The sequence below is a fragment of the Camelus bactrianus genome, chromosome 6 (assembly GCF_048773025.1).
Source record: "Camelus bactrianus isolate YW-2024 breed Bactrian camel chromosome 6, ASM4877302v1, whole genome shotgun sequence".
Classification (NCBI taxonomy): Eukaryota; Metazoa; Chordata; class Mammalia; order Artiodactyla; family Camelidae; genus Camelus; species Camelus bactrianus.
The window spans coordinates 22,695,502-22,723,099 of record NC_133544.1 but is presented as its reverse complement, the minus strand read 5'-3'; the positions used below and the strand labels follow the sequence as shown (position 1 = coordinate 22,723,099).

Below are 27,598 nucleotides of genomic sequence, written 5' to 3'. Positions count from 1 at the left end.
ACACTTCATTTTTTGAATAGATGCTTACCAAGTGCCGGTATAGTGATGGGCCCTGGAGGGATACACACACTTATTCCCAAATAATTAAATGTGAAATGCCCTGGTGCTTTTTAATTCCAACCCACCCAAACACATCAAACTCTGGTGCCACAATCTCGTGCTTGTAGAGAACGCGCTTCCTACCTTGCTGAGGACCGGGGCCTGGTCCGCAGGCAGCAATTCCTGTTCCACTGAGGCCTGAGCCTCTATGGCACCAGCTGCTTTCAGCTGATCTTCTGTGACATCCTCTCTCACTGGAGCTACCATCTGCGGCCTCTCAGAGCAAGACAGCATGTCAATTCAAGAACTCTTTTAAAAGGCACAACAGTCCTGGAGAAACTCAGAGAGAAAAGAACCTTCAAAGGGCACCCTCAAGCCCTGCTTTCCTCTGGGATTTAGGTTTACTGTCATTTCCACTGGCTGCTGCCCAGGGCTGAAATGGACCGCAATACACCAGTGACAGCATGTGGGGGCCCAGAACTGACAACTCCAGGTCCCAGGCTCCGAGAACCATGATAAACACACAGCTCAGTTGTCTGAGATGGACGGTGGGGTCTGGTTTTACTCCTCACTCTGGGACCCATGCCATTTGCTCCACACAGAATTTCAACAAAAGAAGAGCTGGAATCTCAGTTCTGTGCAACACATAAAGTCACTGCTAGAAGCAAAGGGAGGAGGCCTCACCCAAACCAAAAATTGCTCACAAAACAGCAGAAGTGCGGACTGATCAGCAAGGCGACCCTCTCCACTGTTAGCCCAGGAGCAGGTCAGCATTTCCACTCACATGCTACCACTGATGTCCATATCACACCCAGTTCACCGAGTAATTTTAAAAGGCAGTCACTTTCTTTCCTTATTTAAGCCCATTAATCTACTATCCCAATGACTTATAACACAAAGAAGCAGGGGGATAATGTACGCTGTCTTCCATTTCTCCTGGCTTCGGAGAGACAGAAAGTGGGTTAAGTGCCAGGGCTGCAGCGCAATACCCCAGGCTTCTTAGAAATCTGTTGCCAACAAAAGGTAGCATGGATTCTTCAGAGTAGCAGTTATCAAAGTATAGTCTGGGGACCCCTGGAGTCCTTAAGGCCCTTTCAGGGGAGTCTGCGAAGTCAATACCTTTTCCTAATCATCCTAAAATATTATCTGCCTTTGTTCATTTTCATCTTCTCAGAAGTTTACAGTGAAGTTTTCCAGAAACTGTATGACATATGATATCACAACAGAACAAACGCAGAAGCAGATCTAAGAATCCAAGTGTCTTCTGTTAAGCCAGACATTAAAGAGATTTACAACATCTCTCTTCCCACTAAATTACTTTTGCTGTTTTTCATTAAAAATATGTCATTTATATTAACATGAAAATAGCTGTTTTTCATTAAAAATACGTCATTTATATTAACATGTAATGAGTTCCTTATTGTTCTTTTCAAGTGAATGAATATTTTTTAATTTTCCAGTTTTAATTTCTAGTATTGTAAACATTGATAGATACAACTCACATAAGCAAAACTTCTTTGAGGTCCTCAAGAATTTTTAAGTGTGCAAAGTTTTGAGAACCACTGCTTTCGGGCAGCGTCCATTTCCTCAGAAAGGCTGAGAACCGACTGGAGAACCACACTGTAAACCACATGGGGAAACAGGGCTTATTTTGGAGTTCATGAGTTTCTTTCCTTCCTTCTTTCTCTCTCTCTCTTTTTTAACACAAACAAGAAAAATCACCCCTAGTTTATAAGTTACCTCTTCTTCAGATAAAACAGAGCCAGCTTTGAAATACGTAAGTCACTCCAATTTACCTCAGAACAAGAGGCACTTACTATGAAAATCAGAACTTGGTTGTTGTTTGTAGGTTTGCTAGGGTAATCTTGTGTAAAGTGTAAACTCATCTAGGCCGTGAGTCTATTTTATTCTCTTAAACCTAGAAATGGGAGTCTGTTTTGATACTATCTATTATTTGTCTCCTCTACTAGGAGGTGAGCGAGACGGCAGGACTGGGTCCCCTCCCTCTGCAGGCACAGCGTCTACGGCCAAGCCTGTCGCAGGGAGCCCTAGGGCCCTTTGCACGCTGACCTCATGTCCCAGGAGGGCCTCACCTGGCCTTGCCCAGTCCGCTCCAGTCACGGTGGCCTCCTGAATCTCCGGGAGTCCTCAGACACGGCAAGCACTCCCCCACCTGAGGGTTGGGGGCTGCTACTATCACCTCAGCCTAGAATACTCTGCCCCCAGTTACCTCAGGGCTTCCTTCCTTCAGGTTTCTGCTCAGCTGTCACTGCCAGGGAGGCTTCCCAGACGCCTGTACATAAAATGCTCACTTTCTGTGGCCCCAACACTCTTCACACCCCCATCCAGCTTCGTTTTTCCTCACTGCACTTATGACCACCTGACACATTATGTACCATATTTTGTTGACTGCAAGATGCATATTTGTTTTCCAGTTTTGATACAACTGAAATACGGGATGGCCTAAAACTTGGTGGCGTCTTAAAACGGCCACGGGCCTGGATGGACATGGTGTCCTTCCTCCTGAGATATGCATATGCTTCTGCCAGGGCTCAGGAACGCTACCGACTGAGGCGACCTGAGATTAAGTTCTTTTTAAGGGTTTTGGTTAGACCACACTGGCAGAGTGAATTTAGAGAACAGACTTGTGGTTCACATTCTCAGGGGAGGTAATTTTCCTCCCCTTACGCAGCGCCGCGGCTGAGACATCCACATTTCCCTGCGGATCCGCATTTTCCTTTCTGTGTGGAAGGATCTCTTTCCTTGTTTCTCTTTTTACTGAAGGTGCAGGCATTGGTGGGGGGTCTCTTACTAGACTCTCTCTCGGGCATTTTTCCTTTCTTGGTGGTATGTAAAATGACCATTCATCTTACGGCTGATGGCAACTTAGATTCTACAAAATATGATGTACATTTGTTTTCCATCTGCCTCCCCCAATAGAATGTAAACTGCATGAGCAACCAGGGACTTGGATTGTCTGTTCGTTTGTGATAGCTTCAGTGTCCAGAACACTGCCAGGTAACAGCAGGCTCTCAACAAATATAGTTGAATTAATAATGAATAAGTTAACTTTTGTCTGGGAACAAAAGGGGACTGTTTGGAATGTGAGAACACAGCAGTCAGTCTGACCATCCACCTGACCCTACTGTGTATGGCATCTAAAATGCAGCCTCTTCTTCGCCTTGGTGCATGCTACTTTACACAAGTATGGTTCTGCTTGTTTAAAAAATATTTTAAATGGGACATGCAACAGCCACATAAATTTAATATTCCCATTAGCATTTTATGCTCTGAAGAACTAGTGAAGGGTAGCTGGGGAAAGATAAACTGCAGATCACTTGATGCCAATGATAAACCAGGTAAAGGAAAAACTCCCACTGTAAGCCTTCTGGTTTATGCTGACCCAGAGCAGGGAGGCCGTCCCAAAGTGGTGGAAAGACAGAGATTTGTGCTGTTTCCATTTCTAAAATATACAAAGCACAAACACTAAACTTCAAGGCGTCATGCTTGCTGGACTTTTTTCTTCCTTCACACACTAGATTCTAGAAACAAAACTTGAAAATTTTACCTCCTTTTTTCTAAGAATGTTCTATATTTGTCACTCAAAAAGCTGTTTACTCTTTGGAGGAAAAATTAGTTCCGTGACAAAAGCCATCCCCCAAAGATCCTTCAAGTCAACATGTGCAGAAATAGGGTGGTGGCAGGAGAATGGAAGGACGTTCCCCTCAGGGGATTTGACGAGAACCTGAATTGTCTCACAGAATCAACGCCTTGGGGAGGCTGTCTTCTAAAAGGGTCCTTATATGTAACAACCTAGTAGCTCTAAGCATAGAACTCAAAACCTTTCTATTTTGAAAATAATCTTTAGAGCAGACAAACCTAAAGCTGTGTGAGCTTGGACAAATTATCAAATTCACTGTTTCATTTTCCTCATCTTAAAAAAATACTTATTTCATTAGGTTTGTTATGAGAATTAAATGAGATAATATATTTTAACACCTAGTACAGTATTGAGCAAATAGAAACATTTAATAAAAAGTAACTATTTTATTATCATTATTACAGAGAAACACTCAACCAAGTCTGGCTATTAACACTATTATCACCTATATTATAAGTATATTAATCATTATTATCTTCCATTCTGAGGGAAAAAAGTTTTATTTATATATAAAGATAAGAAGAAAGAAGTTCTACCTAAGAAATAACAGATTTTTAAAATATCCTGACATTCCCCCCATCTCTAGCCATCAATTTTGCGTGGGGCATAGAGACCACAGGTTCTACTGGACCATGTTGTACCGTGAATTGATCTGTTGGACTATAATACACAGTAGCTCAGGTTTCTCCAAAATATAGTTTTTCATTAATTATTCCATTAATGCCTTGTGGCTTCCACGTAGTCTAGAGCTCTGTAGTACTACTCCCTTTCTGCTATACTCTGAGATCACTGACGGCAGGTGGATGAGATGGGTGGAAAGGGAATTTAAGAATGACAACCTGAAGGTCATCATAATGGTTTACTCTGAAAACTACATAATTTTTAAAATTGCCTCCAATAGTGTGTTTGTGTGCATTTCATGAGTAAAAATCAAAAATACATTGTCTTGAAAGTCCACCTGGGAGCCACTTTTAACGTTTTAACATTTAAACCTGGTCTTTGGGAGGAGACAAATGAAGACACTATACTACCTGTCACAGTTTTACTCTCTGAGAGTGAAAGAAAATTTTATAACCAGAAAGATATCTCACATTGCCCCTAGATACACATAAGGGTTGACTAGTTAATGATAACAGTCTCCATACTCTTCACTTCAATTTGTATTCCCCCTTAAAGTCGCTGTCTACTTCCTCCATCAATTCCTTATCTCAGAAGAAGAATCCTCTAGAAGCATTACATCCTAAGTAGTTGCTGTCCCTACCTGTAGGGTGAGGAATGTGGTTCTAGATCAGAGGCAGAAGCTGCTAGAGAGGTGACCTTGGTGTCTTCTAGATCTTCATTCTCTAGAAAATCATGGAAAGAAAAATTCAGTGCCTGAGAGGGAACACAACCATAATTATCTTCTATCTTTTTTAAAAATCTGACAGTAGTCAACCAACTTTCTCTTTCCAAAAATATTCTAGGCATAAACTTTATACTGCGGGAGGCCCAGCACATAAATTATTCAAGTCATTACATCCAAATATTCTCAGACTGTTATAACCTACTCATAAAAAAATAAGCCATTTTCCAAAACAAATCCCCACAGAATTAATCCTAATTTAAGAATCACATTTCCCAGATAGCAAATGGTTAAACTGGGCAGAACATAGAGTACAGAATGGAATGTAGGATGAAATGACCTGGAATTCAGTGCCAGAGCAGAAAGTGCCACCCCTACATTCAATCAGCTCATGTCACGGTATCCAGGGTCAGGGAAAGGATTTTGTAATTTCACTCACTTACTCACTCAGTCATTCACCAATGACTTACTGAGTAACTATTAGGCATCCTCAAGGAATTGAGGCCCTGTTCCCAGGCTCACAACAAGCCTATGCCTGGTATTTACATTGCCATCTTGCAGGTAAGGAAACTAAAGCATAGAGACAAGATTCAAACCCAGGCAATCATGCTCTTAACCATTAGGTACTACTAAACTTTATGGCGTATTTATTTAGCCTTTCCGTGAGCACTCAGAAAAGCATATGGTTCATTGTGTTTAGATAACCTCCAGTGAACCTCCTCTAGTTAAGGCAGCAAGAAACTAAAGCCCAAAGTTCACCTCTCAGTATAAAATACAATGTAATGACATAAACCTCAAATGCTGAAAATTTCAGAGTTTGGTAGGAACATAAAAGTGACATAACCGGCAAATATTTGTGATCCAACTTTATAATCTATTCTCATTATTTTGTATGTGAATAAGATCTATTTTTTTTGTCAGCTCACTCTCATAGGTAGAAAGACCTTGGTGCTTATGCCACCCAACTTTCCTCTTGTGAGATAATAGAAAATACATCAATTAGTTTCTGCCTTGAGTTCCTGGCACAGAATAAAACCTTTCTAATTTCCTAAGTGATTAGAGCACTAGGAGTTTCTTTTGTTCTAATATTTGGTCTTTGATTTTGGTTCCTGACACAGAGTCCCATGGAATTTCCTGAGTGATAACAATGTCTCTTGTTCTAATAAGGTGACTCTTGGGCTCCTGGATGGGGTCTGGTAACCAGAAAGACCAAGCCATAATTAGAAGCTTGGGATTTTCAACTCCAGCCCCCATTCTCTAGAGAGGGGAGAAGGGCTGGAAATGGAGTTAATGATCGTTCACACCTACATGATGAAGCCTCAATAAAAATCCCAAAAGTATGGGGTTTTGAGAGCTTCCAGTTCAGTGAACACAGCCGCATACCAGGAGGGTGACCCACCCCAAATCCACAGGGACAGAAGCTCCTTCACTTGGGTTCCTTCCAGACCTTACTCTTTGTATCTGACTGTTCCTCTGTAACTTTACCATATCCTTTAACAAACTGGTAAACATAAGTGTTTCCTTGAGTTCTCTGAGCTGTTCTAGCAAATAATCAAATCCAAGAGGGAGGAGGTCACGGGAACCTCCAATTTGTAGCCAAGATTGACAGAAGTTGTAGGTAACCCAGGGAATAACACCTGTGACTGACATCTGAAGTGGGTGGGAGCCGTTTAGGGGAACTGAGCCCTTAACCAGTCGGATCTGACACTATCTCCAGGTAGACAGTGTTTAGAATTGAGTTAAACTGTAGGACACCCACGTGGTGTTGCAGAATTGCTTGGTGTGGGGAAAAAAGTCCACACATCTGGTGTCAGAAGTGTCGTGAGTGTGGCAGTGTGAGCGTAAAGAAGAAACACAGGAGGAGGCCCGAGGTCTTCTTTACACCTCTCAACAAAGCAACTGAGTCAAAGACAAAAGTCAGATGTTCTCCAGTCTCTGCTAGTCTATGAAGAGGCCCTTTTCATTGAGAAAAGACAGTTCTTCCCTAAGTTGACCTAAGTAAAATTTGCTTCCTGATAGATTCTGCTTCTCGATCACTACTCCCCACAATATCCTTTCAAATACTTACAGCCTGCTATCACATTTCCCGCAAGTTCCTCCCCTAAGAGGTTAGAGCACTAGGGAAGACCGACCACCTCCAGTCCTCTCACTCACCCCCTAGATGACTCTGCCAGTTGGCCTCCTTCTGTTGTTCCTTTTTGTTCCATTTCAAGTAAAGACCTAAAATGGATGACTTTTTCAGATGTGTTCTAAACCTTGCAGAGTACACTGAGACAATAATCTCTTAACAAGGACACAATATTTCTTGATGTAATATGCTAACTGGGCACTAGATTTCTTTAACTGCTGCCTTACCCTGTTGACCTAAATAAATCAATAAAGATCTCCAAGGGTTTATAAAAATAACCTTTTTCTAAGCCCAGTCTCTCCTATGCTCTATTTCTGAAACAGATTTTTGGAAAATAATTGGCTTTTTAACTTAAATACAGGGCTTTATATATCCATATTGTTTATTTCAAATTATGTTTTTGAAACAACACAAATACATGCTTTGCTTATGGTAGAACAAATTAAATACAGATAAAAAAACATTTAGCATTTACCCTTCCAAACTTTAGTATACAAAAAATCCATTATCCAGTGTAGAAAAATCAGGAAATATAGACAAGAAAAAAGTTTTTTTAAAAAACACCAAAAATCAAAACAACCAAACACAATCCCCACTAGCCAAAAATAACCATTGTTAACATTTTGGTGCATATCTTTCCAGAAATACATTTATAAATATACATACATATGTATGTATGTACATAGACAGATGCATATGTACATACATCTATATATTGATATATTTCATCCCTATCTCCAGCAATTAACTTTGGGGTATGGAGATTACAGGTTCTACTGGACAATATTGCACCACGAATTGATCAGTTGGACTATAATACCTACTAGTTCAGATATTAATACAGCTTTTCATTAATTATTCCATTAATGTTGCATAGTTTCCACTCATTCTAGGGCTTAGTACAAATATAAATATATATAATATTTATATATATAATGTAAATAATATTTATATTTATGTATAATGTAAGAAATATTTACATATTTCTATTTCTGAAAGGACATGAATCTAATATTATTCATGAACGTCTTTCAGGGTCAACAAAAATGGGACTATATAATAATTTTAAATGTCTGTATATTATCCCATAGGCTGTACCATAATTTTAACCAATCTCCAATCCTCTAATGTTAGAGCTAGAGATTTGTTTCAAATCTTTCAGTGTTATAAGCAGTGACGTTATAGTAGAGATGTCTACAACCCTTTCTTAAGAATTTCCCCTGTTCATTGAGGGGGCAGTCCCGGTGAGCAAGGAACACTACGTTGGCCATAGCTCATTGATTGTGGGTAAATATCTGCCCACAGTCAGTCCAATTCTCTTCCCAAAAACCTGGGGTTGGTACCAGAGACCAAAACAGACTGTGAAGGGACTCAGTCAGGTCAAGAACTAAGCCTACCTTCTGGGAGAAGCCTTCATAGGCCACGTAAAAGCAGATGACTAAGCAGAGAAGACAGCTGTCAGAGACTGGAAATGATGCATTCAAACAAAGAGAAGAAGAAACAAGGAATTGTGGGGTCCAGGCAGCTGGTGTCAGATGAACCTAGATTAGGGACAACCGAAGATAGTTGCCCCTTGTTCTCCTCCAAGCCAAAAGGTGAGAGCTAGATTGTCTTTTTATTATTTATAGGAGTTCTGGATACAAATTTTTGTTAATTATATGTGTTATAAATACCTGCTTCCATTCTGTGATTTACTTTTTCACCCTTTCAATGGTGTCCTTAGATGAACCAAGGTTTTTTAATTTTAATGTCATCAAAATTTACTAATCTTTTCCTTTATTAGTTTCTGTATGTCCTGTTTAAAATGTCTTTCCCTACATTGAGATCAGGAAACTATTCTTCTGTATTATCATCTAGGAGTTTATTTCTTTTCACATTTTGGTCTATAATCCAAGTAGAGTTGATTTTTTGTGTATATGGTATGTGAAATAAGGATCAAGTTTCATTTCTTTTTTATTAGCTCTGATCCTGCCTGAAGAATTTAGTTAGTGGAGGTCTGCAGGTGATAAATCATGTTTTTGATTGCCTAAAAATATCTTTTTTCACTTTCACTTTTGAAGACTATTTTCACTGAAAAAAAAATCTATATTGGTTGTTATTGTCTTTCAGGATGCTAAAGATAATCTAGCTTTCACTTCCCTGTGCATAAGTCAGCTGTCAGTCTAATTACTATTTCTTTGAAGGCAAACTGTAATTTTTCTCTGGCTACTTTTAGTATTTTCTCTTTGCTTTGGTTTTATAGCAGTTTTAATTTAATGTGTACCTACTGTGGATTATATATACCCCTGCTTGGGGGTACATAGGGCTTTGGGAATCTGTAGATTACATCAGTTTTGGAAAATTCACAACTATTATCAAAAACTGCTTCTGTCCATTCTCACTCTCCTTACCTTTTTAGACTCCAATTATACAAATGTTAGAACTTCTTACCATATTTTCTATGTCTCTTATCTCTTCCTTGAATTTTCCATTGTTGTATTTTTATATATTTTCTTCTCATCTTTCTTCTAATTCACTATTTTCTCTTCAGCTGTAGTAACTTATTGCTAAACCTGTCAGCAGAGTTCTTCATTTTCATCTGTATTTTCCTATCTATAGAATTGCTATTTGGTTCTATTTTTAGAAATTTCAATTCTATGCCAGATTTCTCAAGCTTGTCTTTTATCTCCTTAAACATAATAAATATAATTTTTAATTGAAGTATAGTTGACTTACAATATTTAAGTCTGTATCTGGTAACTCCAAAATCTGATGCCCCTATGGATCCATTTTTACTATCATTTCTTTTAATTTTTGCTCACATTGTCTCTTTTCATGCATCTGGTAACTGTTGATATATTCCAGAAATTGTTCTTGCAAAACTACCTGTCAAAATAACTTGAAGAATACAGTGATCCTTCAGAAAGAATTTGTCTTTGCTTCCTCCCCATACCTGGAGGCACTAGCACCCTAGGTTCACCTTAATCCCATTTCATGAACTTAGATGTTTCTCAAGCTGAGCTGTAGACCCTGCAATGGCCTGCTTCTAACTTACCCTTACTTCTAGAACATGGCCTTTAATGGTCCTAACCCAGAGAAAAGGGAGTTCACCAGGGTTCCCCCTACTTGATTAATCCCTGTTGCTTTGGTCCAGAGAAGCACTTTCACAGTCTTGTCATTCAGCTTCCCCACTTAGGAGTCCAGTATATCCCCTCAGAGAAGAAAGGAACCCCAAAATGGACTCTCATCCTTGGACTTCTATCTTTACACTTCTGCCCTCACATGGATCATATCCTGGTACTTATTCATTATCTGATGAGTTCTCCTGGATCTTCAAGCAGATGTTTATATTTCAACAATTATTTTCTAATTGTCCCCAGTGGGAGAACTGATTCCAATTACCTAGTCTGCCATTACTCAAAACAGAAACCTACACTGCCTCTTTACCCTTTTCAGTTTGAAGATACGTTAGTGAATAAAATGGAAACAAAAAAAAAGTTTAAAAAGTCTGCCCTCTTTCTGTCACTGGCTAATGGTATCAGCTTATGTAAGTAGTGGCAGTAATGAAGATTTCAATAAGGTTGAATTTTTAGACAGAAATGAAATTAGCACAAAAATAAAGGAAGACAGTAGTGGATTTAAAGAATAATATAATAAAATAAGCTACAAGGGTATATTGTACAACATGGGGAACATAGTAAATATTTTATAATAACTATAAATGAAGTATAACTTTTAAAAATTGAGAATCACTATATTGTACACCTGCAATTTATATTTCGTAGATCAGCTATACTTCAATTTAAAAAGAACAACATAAAATTAATCCTTACTAAGGAGTTTTACAAACTGTATTTCATAGAAACTTCATCTGAGAGAAAAAAGCCCAGAAGAGGTCAATTCCTGATGAACAGAAAGGCAGAAGAGATATATAGAATAGCTTTACCTTACAGTATAAACACAGTGAAGAATCTTATGACATGTTTGTGTATTTTTTCTGAACAGGTAATAGATGTATATTTACTCAAAATTCAAAAGCATGAAAGAATACAGTGAAAACTTCCTCCCACTTCAGTCACTACCCCCAATGTTATTAGGTTTTGTGTAGTCTTCCAGAGATATTTTGCATAAAAAAATGTGTATGTGTGTATATATAAAGTATATATACTTTTTTACACAAATAATGGACATACTAGACATACTACCATGCACTTTGTTTTTTCCACTTATATCTAAGAGATCTTTCCATAACTATATGTAAGAGGCTTCCTCACTCTTTTCCACAGCTGATTAATATTTCATTGGCTGAATATTCCATAATTTATTTAACCAGTTCCCTGTTGATGGACATTTATGTCCTTTCTAATCTTTTACCATTACAAACAGTGCTATAATAACCTTGTGTCTGTGTCATTAAAAAGGTTTGTGAATAAAAGTATGTGATAAATTCCTGGAAAAAACAGGAAAATGAGGACATATATTGTAATTTTGATATTGACAAACCGCCCTCCTTAGCATTTGTAGGAATTTCCATGCCCCTCAGCAATGCATAAAAGTGTTTGTTTCTGCACACCCTTACCAACATAGTGAGATATCTCAATACCCGGTGTAGTTACGATTTCCGCTTCCCCTCCTGTAAGTTAGATGGGGTGTTTTTCATGTTAAGAGCAACTTCTCATAGCATCTTAACAGCTTAATATATGCAGGAAAACAAAGAGGAAAGAGATACTGCTTTTGATGTTTAAGGTTAATATATTCACTAAATTATGTAAGAACTACTGGTAAAACAATTTGCAACTGGATTCAGAGAGGCAGGAAATAAGAAAAGGAGAAAGAAATATATGTTTATTTCCAGAAGCATAAAGTGTGGAAGGTGCAGTCCTGTTTTAAAGAGAGAGAAAACAATTATAAACACAGCTTTTGGGTTTCCTAAATTTATTTAGTGAAATTTAGACCACTATAAAGAAGAAAAAGCCAATTTTTCTACAGTGTAGCTTTTAATATGTCAGCCAAATATAGACGAATTCTACAAGTATTCCTAGAAGAGAACAGAGAAACCAGGGCAAGTTTTGCACATATAGATGGTACTTGGGAAAAAAAATTTTTTTTACTTTCATGAGTATATATTTATTTTAATACGTATTATGAAAAATTGATACATCAAACAAATAATATCATGGATATTATTTAGAATGAAATAAAACTTTAAATGTCAATTTAAAGAAAAAATAATAACCAAATAATATTAGAATGTATTCTCTAATGTGGCAAAAACCCTGACTATGGTACCCAAGTGGCCAAAGTCTTGGAAACAATGAACAGAGAAATAAAACTGGAAGCTCAAGAATAACGCAACTTATAACTGATGGTCTCTAAGGCAAAGGTGAGGGGGGAAGAAGAAACTTTCTCAAAATAATTTATTTTATATTTGACAGTTTTTAAAATAAGAGTTTTATTTCTATGTTACCAGAATATGGTCTCAGACATTCTGATCATGCTACAGATTTAAATGTACTGTGTACTTTGTACTTTCTCTACAAAGAGAACCAAAAAGCAGGTTTTTTTCTAAAGCATTTGAGTATCAGGTCAGGGTTCTTTAGAACAGGTCTCACAGGACTTCCCCTCCACTAAACAGGCCGCAAAGAGATAATTAGCCTAGCCATTAGATTCAAGTGCAGAGGAACTCAAAGCAGGTTATGTGGTTATAGACTCAAGAAGCTGAAACAAAAGAAACTGGCTGAGTTCATATTCCAACGAAATACAGAAATCATGTCATGATCCCACTTCTCCTCAGCCCTTAGGAGTGGGTCATGCTCCGAAGTGGTCATTCAGATGACAGACCTTGGATTGTACTGACTGAATTATGACAGGACTAATTGGCTACTTCAACACCATAAAAACATAACTGCTGTAAGAAAAAAGTAACCACAGGTAGACCAATTTATACTGTTTTGATATAAAATTACAATCAAAACCCAAAAACCATTAGGGCTCTTTGGCATAGACTTCCACTCTTTTGCTCCATCCAATACAGTAACCACAAAATTTTAAATTTTAATTAAAATTGAAATAGCCACAGATATGCAACTTTTCCATCACCGCAAAAAGACTGCCTGCACTGCTGTAAGTCCTACATGAGAATAATGAACAAGTTCACCGACCTGTTTCAGTCCTTGACATCTAAATACATTGATAACTCTCAGGGTCATATACACCAGACCAAGTTCCACCGCCGACTCAGGGTCACAACAGACCTTGCCCTTTATTTTCCCCAAAGCTCCCTAAACTTAAAGGAAAGAAGGAGGGGGTGGGGAGGGGAGGAAAGAGAAATAGAGAGAAATTAAGAAAGGAAAAGAAGGAAAGGGAAGGAAGGAAGGGAGGGAGGAAGAGAAAGAAGGAAGGAAGGAAGGAAAGGGAAAGAAGGAAGGAAAGAGAAGGAAGGAAAGAGAAGGAAGGAAAGAGAAAGAAGAAAGAAGGAAGGAAAGAAAGAAAGAAAGAAAGAAAGAAAGAAAGAAAGAAAGAAAGAAAGAAAGAAAGAAAGAAAGAAAGAGAAAGAAAGAAAGAAAGAAAAGGAAGGAAAGAAAAAGAAAAGAAAGGAAAGAAAGAAAAAGAAAAGGCCTATTTAAATGATGCGATATGTATGCTTCAGAGAGTTTCACTATATAAAAAGTAATCTCTCTCTCCTCTTGGGAACTGAAGTACCCAGGTGTCCCAAAGAAAAAAACTATTAAAAACAATTACAGTTCATAAAACAACAGGAACACTAAGGCCACTGGAGAGCTTAGTTCAGAAAAACATCAACATTTTTCCTACTTTATAACTAAAACCTCAACTGACATACATGAAGACTCTCAAAAGGTATTCTCTGCAGAGAATTCTTTTAAAAAACAAGTCATGGTTATTCTGGATAATTATAAATTCCTGTTTAGGAGGAATAAGAAACATTGAAAACCTGAAACCCCTAATTCAGTAACAACTAAATGTCAAATCTCATTTCTTACTGCTGTTTCCCCTCTAAGAGAAAATGATAGGAATCTCTTTCAATTTCATCCTTAGGCTTCTATTGCTTACTCATTGGATCATCTTCCAGAGGAAGGTGGCAGAAGGATCCAATCAAACTCCTAATTTGAAGCAGTTTTTTGAGTTTACTTCCAAGCCTCTGCAACTCTTAGCTTGCCTTCCACACTGCTTTGGAAATCCAGCTTAACTCTAACTCAGGGTTTCTCACCAGCAGCACTTCTGGCATTTGGGGCCAGGTAAGTCTGCTGTGGGAGCATCCTGTGCATTGGAGGGTGTTTAAGAGATGTCAGTAATAGCTCTCTCCCTCCTCCATAACACAAGTTGTGACAACCAAAAAGTCCTCTGGGGGAGGCAAAATCCCTCCTGGCTGAGAACCACAGCTTTAACCTAAGGAATATTCTGTTATCTCAGCCCTTGATATCCTCATATTCATTTGATGCTCCTCTAAATCTCTGTGTTGAGACTTTGTCTCACAATCCAGCAAATATTGACAGAACCTGTAGGACAACATCAAGGGCTCTAGGAGATAAACAGACAAGACAGATTCTGTCCCCACCCTCAAGCTGGTTTCTTGGAGGTAAGTACATAAAGAACTGTAATAAAAGACACTCTATTATATAAAGTTTTGAGCTGTTGAATTTTGTTCCTGGGTACTCTTATCTTACCAAACTAAAAACACCTTGAGGGCAAAGAACATAACCTGCCCTAGAATACCAATTCTAAATTAATATTTGATTAATGGCCAATAAAAATATAAAATAAACTACTGTAAACTTTTTTTTTTAACTACTGTAAACTTTATCACAACAAGGTCACAACTTCAGACAGACAGTAAAAACTCCACAGCTAACTTAGGCAAATAAGTGTAACCTCTCTCAGTTGTAGTCTGTTCTTCTGTAAAATGGGGAGGAAATGATTGTTGACAGGATTAAGTCAGATAATACAAGTAAATCTTTTTCCACATTCTGGCACAGAGGGAATTGAATTACATTAATTACTTTGTTGCTAATAAAATAATAGTAGTTATCACTACTATTTTATTAGCAACAAATCCTACCTGAAGGGAAAGGGCTTGCTCTGGGCTACAATAACAAACTCCTATGTGATATAAAAGAAATCAACACTCACCCTGCTTTCTGAGGGCAAGAGGAAGAAGGTAATCATAAGTATTTCTATCAATGTCCTGAGATGAAAAAGTGAATGCAGGATCCAATCAGAAGGGGTGGGGGTTGGGGGAGACATACTCAGAGACAAAGCTGCTATCTTCCAATACATTCCTGACTATTCTCAAGACCTTTCTACTCAAAATGCTCGAGTATGTTTGCCATAAGGATCTAAAGAAGAAGCAAAAAATAAAATCCTTAACTTACAAATATTGACACATGCAAGGGACACGTTTGAGACTTTCTGAGTGTTCATCTGCTTAATCTTTCAGAAAGTATGCTTAAAATTTCTATCGCTATAATGTTAAACACATGCTATCAATTTGAATTTACTACAAAGCAAAAGAGTTCATGAGGAAAAAAGGCAAAAATTGGTAGACGTTTCAAAGTAAGAGAACATGAAGTCACAGGAAAAAGTTGAGTGATTCGAAGAGAGGTGTGTGCGTGTTTGTGTTTGACGCCAGCTGCATTAGGAAATGGGAGCTATTTAGGACAGAAGTACAAGAAGGGAAATCACCATGCTGGGAAATAAACATCCAGGAACACCTCCTCTGACCGCACATAGAGTTTCAGTGATCAAAAACAGACCTTATTCTCATAATAATAGATAACACCAGTATAGTGTGTATCTTGGGCTAGGCACCAAGTGTCTTGTACACAGCGGCTTGTGTAATCCTCCCAGCAATCTTATTAGGCAGTTACTATTAGTGCCCACATTTTACAGATAAGAAAACAAACTTAGAGAAGTTAAGTGACTTGCCCAAGTAAATTAAAGATTCAGACTCCAACCCAGGCACCATGGCACCATGTCTACTGCCATACTGCACAGTGACTATTTTAATTTCAGAATTGGAAATTTAATTTATACTTACTACTTAGTGAGACCAGTTCTCTCTCCCTACCCTTTTGTATTTCAAAAAAGCATCCTTTCAGTTGACTCTTGTGCGACGATCATAAGAAGGCTTGAAAGATAAAGGTGTGATCGATAGGCACTTTCGCCTTTGGACACTGACCATGAAGTAATCCACATGGAGGAACGTGGGTGGGTAGAAATGAGACAATCTCCTGAACAAGACGAGAGGGATCTCGAAGAATGAGGGAAGTAGCCAAAGTTCCTATTTCAGCCCCTATTTCTTGCCTTTGCTCTGACCGCTATGTTCATTCAAAAGACCCCAGAGCCAACCGATTCCAACTCTGCTTTTCATCTCTCTCACTCTGATAGATGGAGAGGATGGACGCGAGGCGAGGCGCGAGGGTCTATGTGCAGGGAGGCTAGAGCCAAGTGGGGTTCTGGACAGAGAGAAAGGAGAGGCACGGAAAGGATGGGACCTGGGACAGAGGTGAGGATCGGGGTGGGGAGCCAGAAGCAGGGGGCAGCGAGGCCGGTGGGGTCGGGGTCAGCAGCCAAGGAGTGATCAGCGGGCGTGCTGAAGCCGAAGAGGCGCCAGGGGCACAGCAGCTCTGTCACTACCATCCGGGTTGATCTGAGAAAGGAAGCGGGGCAGGAACCACGGCATTTCGAAACAGAAGCAGAAAATAATCTCGAGCGAAGACCAGGCCCAGGTGGTGGCAGCGGCGGGGGCGGGGATCGCGGCCCGGAGCAGGAGCAAAGGCAGGAGCTCCGCGCGTGAAGGGGCTGCCCAGACTCTACTGATCCGCAGGGGAGCGCAGGGCAGAGCGCGGCCGAACCCCGCGCCGATGTGCGGGGCCCCGAGGCCGGGCGGCACCCAGCCGCCGGCGCCCCGGCCTTGCGTACCTGAAGCGGCCGCCTGGCTCCCCTCCACTCCCGGGCTGTCCCCGACGCCGCGCGCCGACCCTCGGCGGGCTGCGGGGCTCCAGACGCCCGGCCCCTCAGCCGTCCGCCCGTCCGACATCTGCAGCCCGCACGGAGAGCGCCTCCACCGCGCGCCGCCAGTGGCTCCGGAAACAGCCGAAGGCCGAGCGCGCCGGGAAGAGCCGAGCGGAGCCCGAGGGCCGGAAAGGGCTGCGCGTCGGGCCCGGAGCGGTCGCGGGAGCTCTGGCCGGCGGAGGCTGGCCACGTGGGCTCGGGGAGGGCTATTGCGTGCTTATGATCGCAGGTTTTTAAAGTCAGGGGTTGAAAGAACAAAACCTGGGGAAGATTCCGTGAACCCCGGCCGGAAGTCGTGGTATCCATGGAGACGCTATCGGAAGTTGGGGTTGCTAGGAGGCCTGGGCGCGTTGGCTAATCTGCGTCATGGCTGAAGTCCCAGAAGATTATGATTCCGGCCCGGGTGAAGAAGAAGACCTGCAGTCTGAAGTACCAAAACTGCCTGACTCTCTTATGACGACTGAAGATGCCGAACCAGACACCATTGCAGAAGCAGGTCCAGCGCTTCCTGTAGAAACTGACCAAGAGCCACAGCCAGAGAAGGAGGAAGAGGACTTTAAAGAAGAGGCTCCAGAGAATGCTAAGGATGTACACCCATACCTAAAACCAACCAGGACAACTGAGGAAGAGATTCTCAACAAGTCCAAGACAGACCTTTATAGCGATACTGAGTTAGGGATTCCCCAAGAGGTAGAGTCGGAGACATCCAGACAGATAGGAGGTGAGTTTTTCAAGGATTTGGAGATCCCTGTGGATGAAAAGCGTGAGGACCAAGAGGAGGAAGCCAAACCAGATATTACAGAGGATGTACTCGTACAGTCAGCTAAGGAAACAGAGCTAGATCTACCAAAGGAAACCGAGTCTGAGGTTCCAGGGGCAGCAATCAGTGAGACAAGATTAGTGTTAATAGAGGAGACCAAACAGGAGGTTCCAGACGAATCACTTAGAGAGCAATATGAAGAGACAGGTCTAGAACCTGCAGAGCAGACCAAACCTGAATTTCCAAGTGAAAAACCACGAAAATCAATTGAAGGGACAGGTCTAGAGCCATCAAAGATGACCACAGCAGAGATTACAGAGGAGACACAAAGTAAGTCACCTGAGAATAGGACAGAACCACCTGGGGAGGCCAAACAAGAGTTTCCAGAAGAGACACTAAGTATGTCTACTGAGGAAATACAGAGAAAATCAACTGAAGAGAAAATTCCAGAGCCACTAGAAGAGATTGAATCAGAGCTTTCTGAGGAAAAATCAAGAAAACCAATTGAAGAAGCAGTTCTAGAGCCATCAGGAAAGACCAAATCAGAAGTTCAAGATGAGACACAAAGAAAGTCAACTGTGGAGAAAGTTCCAGAGCCACCAGCGGACACTAAACCAGCAGATCAAAAAGATAAGCAGAAAAAATCAACAGAGGAGACAGGACTAGCACCATCACAGAAGTCCAAATCAGAGGAGACACTAAGACAGTCAACTGAGCGGAAAGGTCCACAGCCACCAGAACAGACTAAACCAGAGTTTCCAAAGAAAGAACCAAGAAAGTCAACTGAGGAAATAGGTCAAGTGCCACCAGAGAAGACCAAACCAGAGTTGCAAGAGAAGACACAAACAGAGCCAAATGAGGAGATAGATTTAGAGTTACCATGTAAAGCCAAACCACTACTTAGAAGAAAGACCCACGTAGAATTTGCCAGCGAAGATAGGCCAGAACCAATCAAATTTAAGCATTCTGTAGACAAAGACGAGCTAGAGCACTCTGATTATCAAACAAGAAAGTTGTTAGTAAAAGAAACTAAAAAAGTGTCAAAAGACTCTGTGTCAGGGTCTCTTCCAGTAAGTGAAGCAGACTCAGGGAATACAGATTATGAGTTTTCTAAAGAACTCCAAAATGTATTTCAGCTTTCTGATACCAATTATGAATTATACTCATATTTCTCTGAGTCTCAGAGGGATTTAAAAGGGTCCCCTAGTGAAAAGAAAGTTGTAGATCTGTCCTCAGAGTTGATGAAACATGAAGATAAAGAAGCCCAGCCCTGCAAAAAAAATGACCTACAATTTGAGTATCTTAAATGGAGCCCAGAGAAAGTTGCAGAGTGGATTAGCCAGCTAGGCTTCCCTCAATACAAGGTATACAAAAAATGACACTTTTTGAGATCCTATACTCTCATCCTTCTTCCTCTTATTCCTCTACCCTTACCTGAGCTTTGGCCTCCTCTTAACTAGAAGGACTATAGAAGAGTCATGGACCATGGTAGAGGTAACTTGGACTCTAATTTTGGCCTTTCCACTGATGTATATTTGTATTTTGGGAGAGGAAGGAAAGGTCACATTTGTTTGTTTTCTCTGTTCATCACAGTGATTATACTTCTCTGCAATCCTTTTAATAAAGACTAAAACATTGATATAGACTTCTTTTCATAGAAATCTGTATTTTTAAAAACGTTTTAACCAAGGTAGACTTTTTGGTACTTTGTCAGGTTGTTTTAGTAGCAGCTCCTTTAACCTGAACTTGTACTATTAATCTTAAGTGTCTGTCTCAAATATGTTATATGTATCATGAGCACCTAACAGTACTAATTTATATCAACCAAGAATAGTTTTATTAAAAAAAGGTAGGGTGAATCCTTTTATTTCACTGGTGCCAACTATGTTCTTAGGCTGCCACAAACAACACAAGGACTGAAATCTTTGGTACTCCTGTACTTAAAACTGTAGTTGAGGCATGAAAGAAGTGCTGGTTGTATCATACTCAAAAAAATTTTTTTTAAGCAGCAGTATAAAATTTAATCAAGAGTTCAGATGGGTAATATGTGTGATTATTAGGATTATTTTTAAGTTTAAAATTAAAAAATTTTCTCAGTACAGAACTAGAGACAAACATTTATTTATTCCTCCCTCCCTCTTTCCTTCCTTCCCTTCTTCCTTCCTCTGTCTTGCTTTCTTTTCTCCCTGTATTTGCCATACATCTTTTGAGTGATATTCTCATTGTACTGACAGGAGTGTTTTACGACAAACTTCATCAGTGGCCGAAAACTCATCCATGTAAACTGCTCAAATCTCCCTCAGATGGGGATAACAGATTTTGAGGACATGAAGGTGAGTTGTGTACGTTTTCCCTGTAAAGTGCTGTGACACTGCTCCCTTCTACTGCAAACCAATCTCCTTTCCTTCCAACCTGGCCTCCAGTTTCTGCCAGTGGTGTTATCATACTCCCAGTATCCCAGGCTCACAGTGGTGGCTTCTTCTCTCTCCTTGGATTCCCACAAAGATTCCAAGAACTGTCACTTCCTCCTGTAGCATCTGGTTTTCTCCATTCTCAGACTATTACTGGAAGGTACCTAGAACATCTTAGTAGCCTCCTGCTTTTAGCCTCTGTCTGTAGGCCCTCTGGATTCAAGGGCCCTGCATTTAGACTCTCACCTTCCACCTATTTCTACAGTACACTAAGAAACCTTTGAATCCTCTCTACTTACAGGATACTCTCAACTCCCTAGCTTGGGATTTAAGGCCCTTCCCAAGTTTTCTCCAACCACCGTTCTCTCGCCTGCTACTCCTCTGCTTGATCCTTCTGCTCCAGTCTCACAGGTCACCTCACACCCCCGCAAGCCTGCCTTGTGCATTCCTCCATCTACCTCTTTCCTCAGTTCCCCCTCCCCCTGCATGACTAATATGACTCTTAATCATCCCTCAGGACCCAACTCCCCATGAAGTCTCTCCTGGCCTTCCTAGCACACTGTAACCTCCCTCCAAAGCTCTCATACATTTTATGTCTCTAACACCCATTTGGCACTTTTTTTAATAACACCGTATGTGTTTTGCCTGCTTACTAGCTAACTTTGAAAAAGTTACAGTAACCTTACTGAACCTCAAGTTCCTACGATCTCGCCAGCACCAGCAGTCCATTTGATGCTTCTGTGCATAACAGTGCCCTCCGGTTACTGTCTTTTGTAGTTTACAAAGCTTTACATACATAATCTCATTTATAATCTTTCCTTGAATACCCCCCACCCCAATGTACCAGTGGTTTTATTCAGTACACTCTTACCTGTAAAAGCTCTGCCTTAGTGGTTCTCAGTTTTGGATAGTCTTTGGAATCAGATGAGATTTTTAAAAAAATCCTAGGCTTCACACTGCAGAGGTTTTGATTCATTAGGTCTATGGTAGGCCCTGGAATTTGTTGAAGGATTAAGACATTCAAAGTTATGTTAGATGATCTTTGCTTGACAGGCCCACTATGACACAGATAACTTTTTAGAGATCATACATGACCTTTAAGTATGCCACCGTTACCTTCCTTACTGATATACTAAGCATTTTTAACCCCACCATTATAATTATAGCACCTAGTACAGTAAATCCACAATTTATCCCATAACAACACTTAAGCAGTGTGCTTATCTTTTGCCTGCTAACTCTCTCATATCATCATTCACCAGCTTTGGAGAGTGGGAGGAGTCAGGGCAGGTTGCTTGAATGTAATTCTGGACAGACTGCTAAGAAATTGAACCACATCTAAACTGTGCATTCTATTTAGAAGCCTTGTAGTTAATTCATGGCCAGTTTCTGTTCTCTTCAACTTCCTTTCACTTCTGTAATTTTGCAATTACTCATGCTTCATGTACAGAAATCACTCAGCTTTCCCTTTTTCCTTCCCATGACCCTACTAAGATGACCAGAGAAGAGCTAAATGTATTACATGAGACTGGTGAGGTCATGCACTAATTCTTTTTTTCACCTGGCCAAGGGAGTGCTTGAAACCACTATCTTGTCTTTCCCATTTGTAGTGATGCAGTAGCTTGGTAAAAAGGGGAGAGAATGTCAACCTTATTTATTCTAGGGACAAGCTAGACAAGGTAACACTGCACTTGCCTCAGCTTTCTGCCTTAGAAAATAATTCTCAAAATACTAAACATTCACTCCATCAAGTGAACAAAACAACTCTGATAAGTATTTGGAAAACAGATGAATTGCTTATTCTTTTTGTATGCATGATTTTCATTACAAAGTATAGCCTTATAAGATTTATAATATCTCAGCAATTTCACTACACCTACCTTGTTGCAAACTATTTAAATAGCACAGATTCATAACATGTCAGTAATTATCACTAAACAAAAATATTTTTCTTTTTTTAAATTTTCAATTTTAGTTTTACAGAAGAGTTGTGAAGATAGTACAGAGAGTTCCCATATATTCTTAGCCCAACGTCCCCTAATGTTAACATCTTATGTAACCATGTCCCCTAATGTTAACATCTTACGTAACCATTTATCAGAACTAAGAAATTAAATCAGCACAGTACTGTTTAACAAACTACAGACTTTATTCAGATTTCTGCAATTTTTTCACTTAATTTTTTCTTTTTTTGGTTTCATAATCCAGCTGGGGATACCACCTTGCATTTAGCTTTATGTTTCTTTGGTCTTCTCCAATATGGGACAGTTTCTTGATCTTTCTTTGTCTTTCATGACATTGAAACTTTGAAGAGTAGTGGTCAGGTATGTTGTAGATTTCCCTCCGTTTGAGTTTGTCTCATGTTTCCCATGAGATGATGCTTTGTGGGGAGACTATCACAGAAGTGCTGAGCCTTTCTCATCTTATCGTATCAGGGAGTACGTGGTAACATGATTTATTACTGGAGATGTTAACTGTGATCACTTGGTTAAAGTAGTGTCTGCCAAGTTTCTTCACAAAGTTACTGTGTTTCCCTTTTCATATTCTGTTCATTAGAAATGGGTTACTAAATGTGACAATGAATATATATATGTTCATGTATAACTGAAAAATTGTGCTCTACACTGGAATTTGACACAACATTGTAAAATGATTATAAATTAATAAAAAATATTAAAAAAAATAAAAAATAATAATAAAAAAAAAAGAAATGGGTTACTAAGTCCACAGGGGGCATTATGCTAAGTGAAATAAGTCAGACAGAGAAGACAAATACTGTGTGATACCACTGTTATTTGGAATCTAAAAAATACAACAAACTAGTGAAGGTAACAAAAAAGAAGCAAACATGGATTCCCACAACATCCTGGCTTTTTAAAAATTTGCCTACAATAAAGTCACTCTTCGTAGTATATAGTTCTGTGGGTCTTGACAGATGCACAGGGTCATGTATCTACCACCACAGAACTGTACAGAATAATTCTATCACTCTAAAATTTCCCCCATCCCTCCACCCAATCCCTGGCAACCATTAATCTGTTTTTTTGTCCCTATAGTTTTCCTTTTCCAGAATATCACATAAGTGGAATGAAATAATATGTAGCCTTTGAGTCTGGCTTCCTTCCCTAAGCAAAATGCATTTAAGATTAATCCACACTGTTATATGAAATCAACAAGCAGACTTTAAGGACATTGTATATCTGCTTTAATAACGATGGTATAATATGAAAACAAATATCTGTATGTATATGTATGACTGAAACATGATGCTATACACCAGAAATTGACATAACATTGTAAACTGACTATAGTCCAATTTTAAAAATGGTTAAAAAGGAAAAAAAGTAATGGTGGTATAGATGATTCATATTTGAACCACAACAGTTATGTCTTTAGGTTTAACTAAAGTAAATTATAAGTTAACAGGAATGCAAATGTGCATAGTTACATACTATAAGGTAAATAAATACTACATAATAAATTGGTCATGATGAAGCAAAACCATCAGTAGTTTACAAATAAAAGCAAGAATAGCATGAAAACCATGATCAATACAAGATACAAGGATGATATAGTAATAATAGGATCTACCTGAAAACGATAGGCATTACAAATCTCCGCTTGAGGCCATGTGAAATAGGTGCTCTACAGTGATGCCAAGCATTGAGCATGGGCCACCGTCCTAGAATATGGAAGAATCCTTAGAAAACTAATCATCTTCATGAATGCCTATTTTTAATCATCCTTACTAACTCAAGTAAGTTATAGTAAGTTGCCCTAAGTCTTAGGCAAAAATAATCTATTGCTTGTTATTCATCAGAACTAAAGAAAGAACTCACAGTTTTAGATTAATTTATAGCCCACCAGAGGAACTTCATGGCCCATCAGTGAACTTCAGACATACCTTAAGAATCACTGAATTAGAGGAGAGATGGCTAGATTATATTTCCTTATTCCGCATGTAACCAGTAGCTTTATAACACTTTTGATTTATGCATTAGAATAGTAAACAGTATTGGACTCTCTTTGTCTACAGTAGGCACATAATTCTTTTGGTTGATACTGAATGTGTTATGACTACAGGGCCCTTCCTGGGAATACCGTCTGTCAACCATAGTGAATTTGTGAAATAACCTGTTCTGGTAAGGAGCATTCTAAAGGAGGGCTAGGGTGAGATGCTGATCAAACAAGATGCTGAGTGTAGCAGCATCAATTATAAATGAGAATTCTTAAGAGCCACCTGTAGTAATTTGGATCTCAATGCTCAGAAACCTCAGCTGGTACAGACCTCAGTAAGTATTCCTTCTGGGAATGCAAGGCAACTATGTAAATCTGTCTTTTACCCACAAACCATCCCTAGAGTCTAAACTAAACCAATTCAAGTAAGATTTGAGAATACAGTTATCCTGCCTATCTGAAATGACCACTAATGGGCAGTTTTGCATCAGGTTTAGAACTGTGCATTTTACAGCTTTGTAACTATGGCCAATAGTTTTAAATGAAAAGAAAAGATCAATTCCATGTTCTCTTTTGACTGTGTTCTAGCAGCAATTTCATGGACTACATTCTTACCCAGATGCAGAATATGAATTCAAGAAGCAGCATTTTAACAGACCTATAATTAAAACTAGACTTTGAAAATGCAATGACAGCTTAGGATATCAAGTAGCATGGTACTCAATGAATATGGATTATACTTTAGAGACATGAAAAATTGTGCCAAAAGATCTTTTTAAAGGAATATACAAGTATAGGCACTAATAAAATAACTGGAACTTTAATGTCTGCTTTTTAGTGTTTGAGATTTATTTTTAGTCAAACAAATTGAATAACTATTTGAGTAATGATTTTTTTAGTTGAACATTAACTGAGTTCCTTATAGACAAGTTATTTATTAACTATGCTAGAGACAGTCATGGCTCCTAATCTGAACATTATCTGTTCATATCAACGATCAGCTTGCTCAGCCAAAAGAAAGAAATGAACCCATCCGTAGCTATCTGATGCAAGGGCCTGGAACCAACTTTAAGTGGTATTTTTAAAGAGATAAATCATGTGACATTTCTCTTAAGAAGTGTGTTTTGATAAGGCCAGGGCAGGAAGCCTTTCAATGTGTTATTTCATGATTTTTTTACCCCATAGAAATAGCTTAAGGAGTTAGCATTCAAGAGGCCTAAGAAACGAAGCTAAGAAACTTACTTGATTTAGTTGTATTTTCAGGTTAATCCAATTAAAAAATTATCCTTGCATTTCAGGTAATTTCTCAGCATACTCGGGAGCTACTGGGAATTGAAGAGCCATTATTCACACGCTCCATCAGCCTTCCCTACAGGGACAATGTTGGCTTATTTTTAGAGCAAAAAGGTCATACCGGAGTTAAATCTGATTCCTTAACCTTGTCTGAATTTGTGCAAGAGGCAAGATTACAGGATTATGCTCCAGAAATAACCACCCCTGAAGAGGATGGGACATTATATTCCATTGAACCATAGGGAAAGCCATTTCACTTAGCTTGAAAATCAATCTAAATTCTGTGGGGAGAGAAGAGTGGTCTTCCTGCATTTTCTTTTTCTCCTCTTCATTCAGGATCAAAGTTAGAACTACTGGCTCCATTCCTAGTTCTGTCACTGACTCACAGCACCTTCCCTTTATTTGTGTTTCAATTTAGCCCCTTGTTAAAACAAGATAACAATAGTTCTCTTTCTGGAGAAATTGTAAAAATTGTAACAATTTTTGATAAATTCTAGTAATGTATCTGTTAATTGGAACATGTTGGAGAAACAGAACTAAAAGTAAAATCGCCTGGCAACCCAGATATTCCTTCATAAGTGCAGAAAAAGTTTTACTATCGAATCAGCGTTAAATCAGCCTGTGATGTCCATTATAGGCAAGCCACTAAAGAGATTGCAAAGACAAGGAAATCTCACCCTTTTATATAGCCAGGCAGATATAATCCATTATTTCCATGTTAACTGTCTGTATCCAAAGGAAAAAATGAAACTTCTCATATCTTCATGACAAACAGAAAGTTACTACCTGGAACCAAGCACTTAGGCTAAACTCCCAGAGTCAGGGAGACAAAGTGTCATCCTTCCAGATGCTCACATTTCGAAGAGATGGCTCCAAGGCCCTCCCAAAAGACAGTCCTGGGATATAAAACTGGCAGGAGGTTTATTCACTTTTTTAAAAGATTTGCATACATCTCAAAAACAGGAAAAGGATTTAAATTACAAGTTTTTAAAAGGAAATTTTTGTGAAAAAGGAGGGGGGAAGTTCTCTTTCCCTTTTGGCATCAGAGAAAAAAATGTTTTAAAATCTTTTTATATTTGTATTTATCCTTAAATACAACATGGTTTATAGAAGTACTATTGACTATGGAGTAGAACCTGGAGTTTGTTTACAAGGCTTTTTGTGTGGTGGCTCCAGCTCCACTTCTTAATCCTAAGAACCACTGTAGGACTACTACAATCCAGAAGGGCAATGGTATACCCTATCCAGTTGCTTACGCCTGAATGAATAGTCAAAGGAATCCATTTCTTTGCTTTTTTTTTCCCTACTGAGAGAAGGAACAGTGCCTTAAATTAGCATTCATACCAAGTGTCAATGTTTGATGATAAGCCTAATTTTTTCCCATGTTGGCCTAACAGAATTTTATTTCAAACCATTTAATAGCATACTTTTGAGTTTGTTTGGCTCACAAGTATGCAAAAAAGAAAAATGTAAATACTTAACCCAAGACTGTGGTAGTTTACATGTATAGTGAATGGTTTTGTTCAAAAGCACTTTAGCGTTTGGCAAACAATAGTTCTGTTCAATGACAGAATATAATCAGTGTCATACTTTCTCAACTTGATGGTTACTTATTATTTTCTACTCTATTACTATTGACATAAACTAATTATAAAACATAAAGGAAATAAATTTGCACTGTAGAAATAAAATCAATATTTCACAAAATTATTTTTAGCCATTTAACATAAATGCCAGCTATTTTTTAAAGTGGTTTTATGGTTTAAAATGGTTTAAATGGGAACAGGGTTAAATAAGATAGTACCAAAACAGTCATATATAGCTGAAATAAGCATAAAATGAGTCATAATTCAAGTAAGATTGTTTACCACACTTTTACTTTTCTAACCAAACTGGTAGGAAAATCAAACTGTATCATTTGTTGGCTACATACTGCTATAGGAAAAGAATGCTACGGGAAAAGCATGGAACTATCTAAGAATGCCAGTATAACTTC

At 39.0% G+C, this 27,598-nt stretch overlaps 2 protein-coding genes across 4 annotated transcripts in view; one reads left to right on the top strand and one right to left on the bottom strand.

Annotated features, from left to right (window-relative positions):
* TMED8 (transmembrane p24 trafficking protein family member 8) overlaps positions 1-27,590 on the bottom strand; it is a 38,446-nt gene extending 10,856 nt beyond the window's left edge. The window contains exons 1-4 of one of the 3 annotated variants that reach the window (XM_074365196.1): positions 23,944-27,590; positions 21,224-21,345; positions 4,962-5,043; positions 184-1,659 (exon numbers count right to left, since the gene is read on the bottom strand). In XM_074365196.1, coding sequence (XP_074221297.1) covers positions 184-333 — 150 coding nt within the window. In that variant the 5' untranslated portion in view covers positions 334-1,659; positions 4,962-5,043; positions 21,224-21,345; positions 23,944-27,590. Of the gene's footprint in view, positions 1-183; positions 1,660-4,961; positions 5,044-17,088; positions 17,453-21,223; positions 21,346-23,943 lie in introns of those variants that run through there. The other 2 variants (XM_074365197.1, XM_074365195.1) reach the window with 2 other exon arrangements.
* Positions 17,542-25,844, top strand: SAMD15 (sterile alpha motif domain containing 15). The gene is made up of 3 exons (XM_010947924.3): positions 17,542-19,305; positions 20,176-20,274; positions 25,608-25,844. Exons 1-3 carry the CDS (start codon positions 17,548-17,550, stop codon positions 25,842-25,844), a joined length of 2,094 nt encoding a protein of 697 aa, XP_010946226.1. The 5' UTR covers positions 17,542-17,547.
* Positions 27,591-27,598: the final 8 nt, after the last annotated feature.

Coding starts and splice junctions, on each gene's coding strand:
- SAMD15 (XM_010947924.3), top strand. CDS start 17,548: ATGGCTGAAGTCCCAGAAGATTATGATTCCGGCCCGGGTGAAGAAGAA. Junction 19,306..20,175: donor TAGGCTTCCCTCAATACAAG/GTATACAAAAAA, acceptor TTGTACTGACAG/GAGTGTTTTACGACAAACTT. Junction 20,275..25,607: donor CAGATTTTGAGGACATGAAG/GTGAGTTGTGTA, acceptor CTTGCATTTCAG/GTAATTTCTCAGCATACTCG.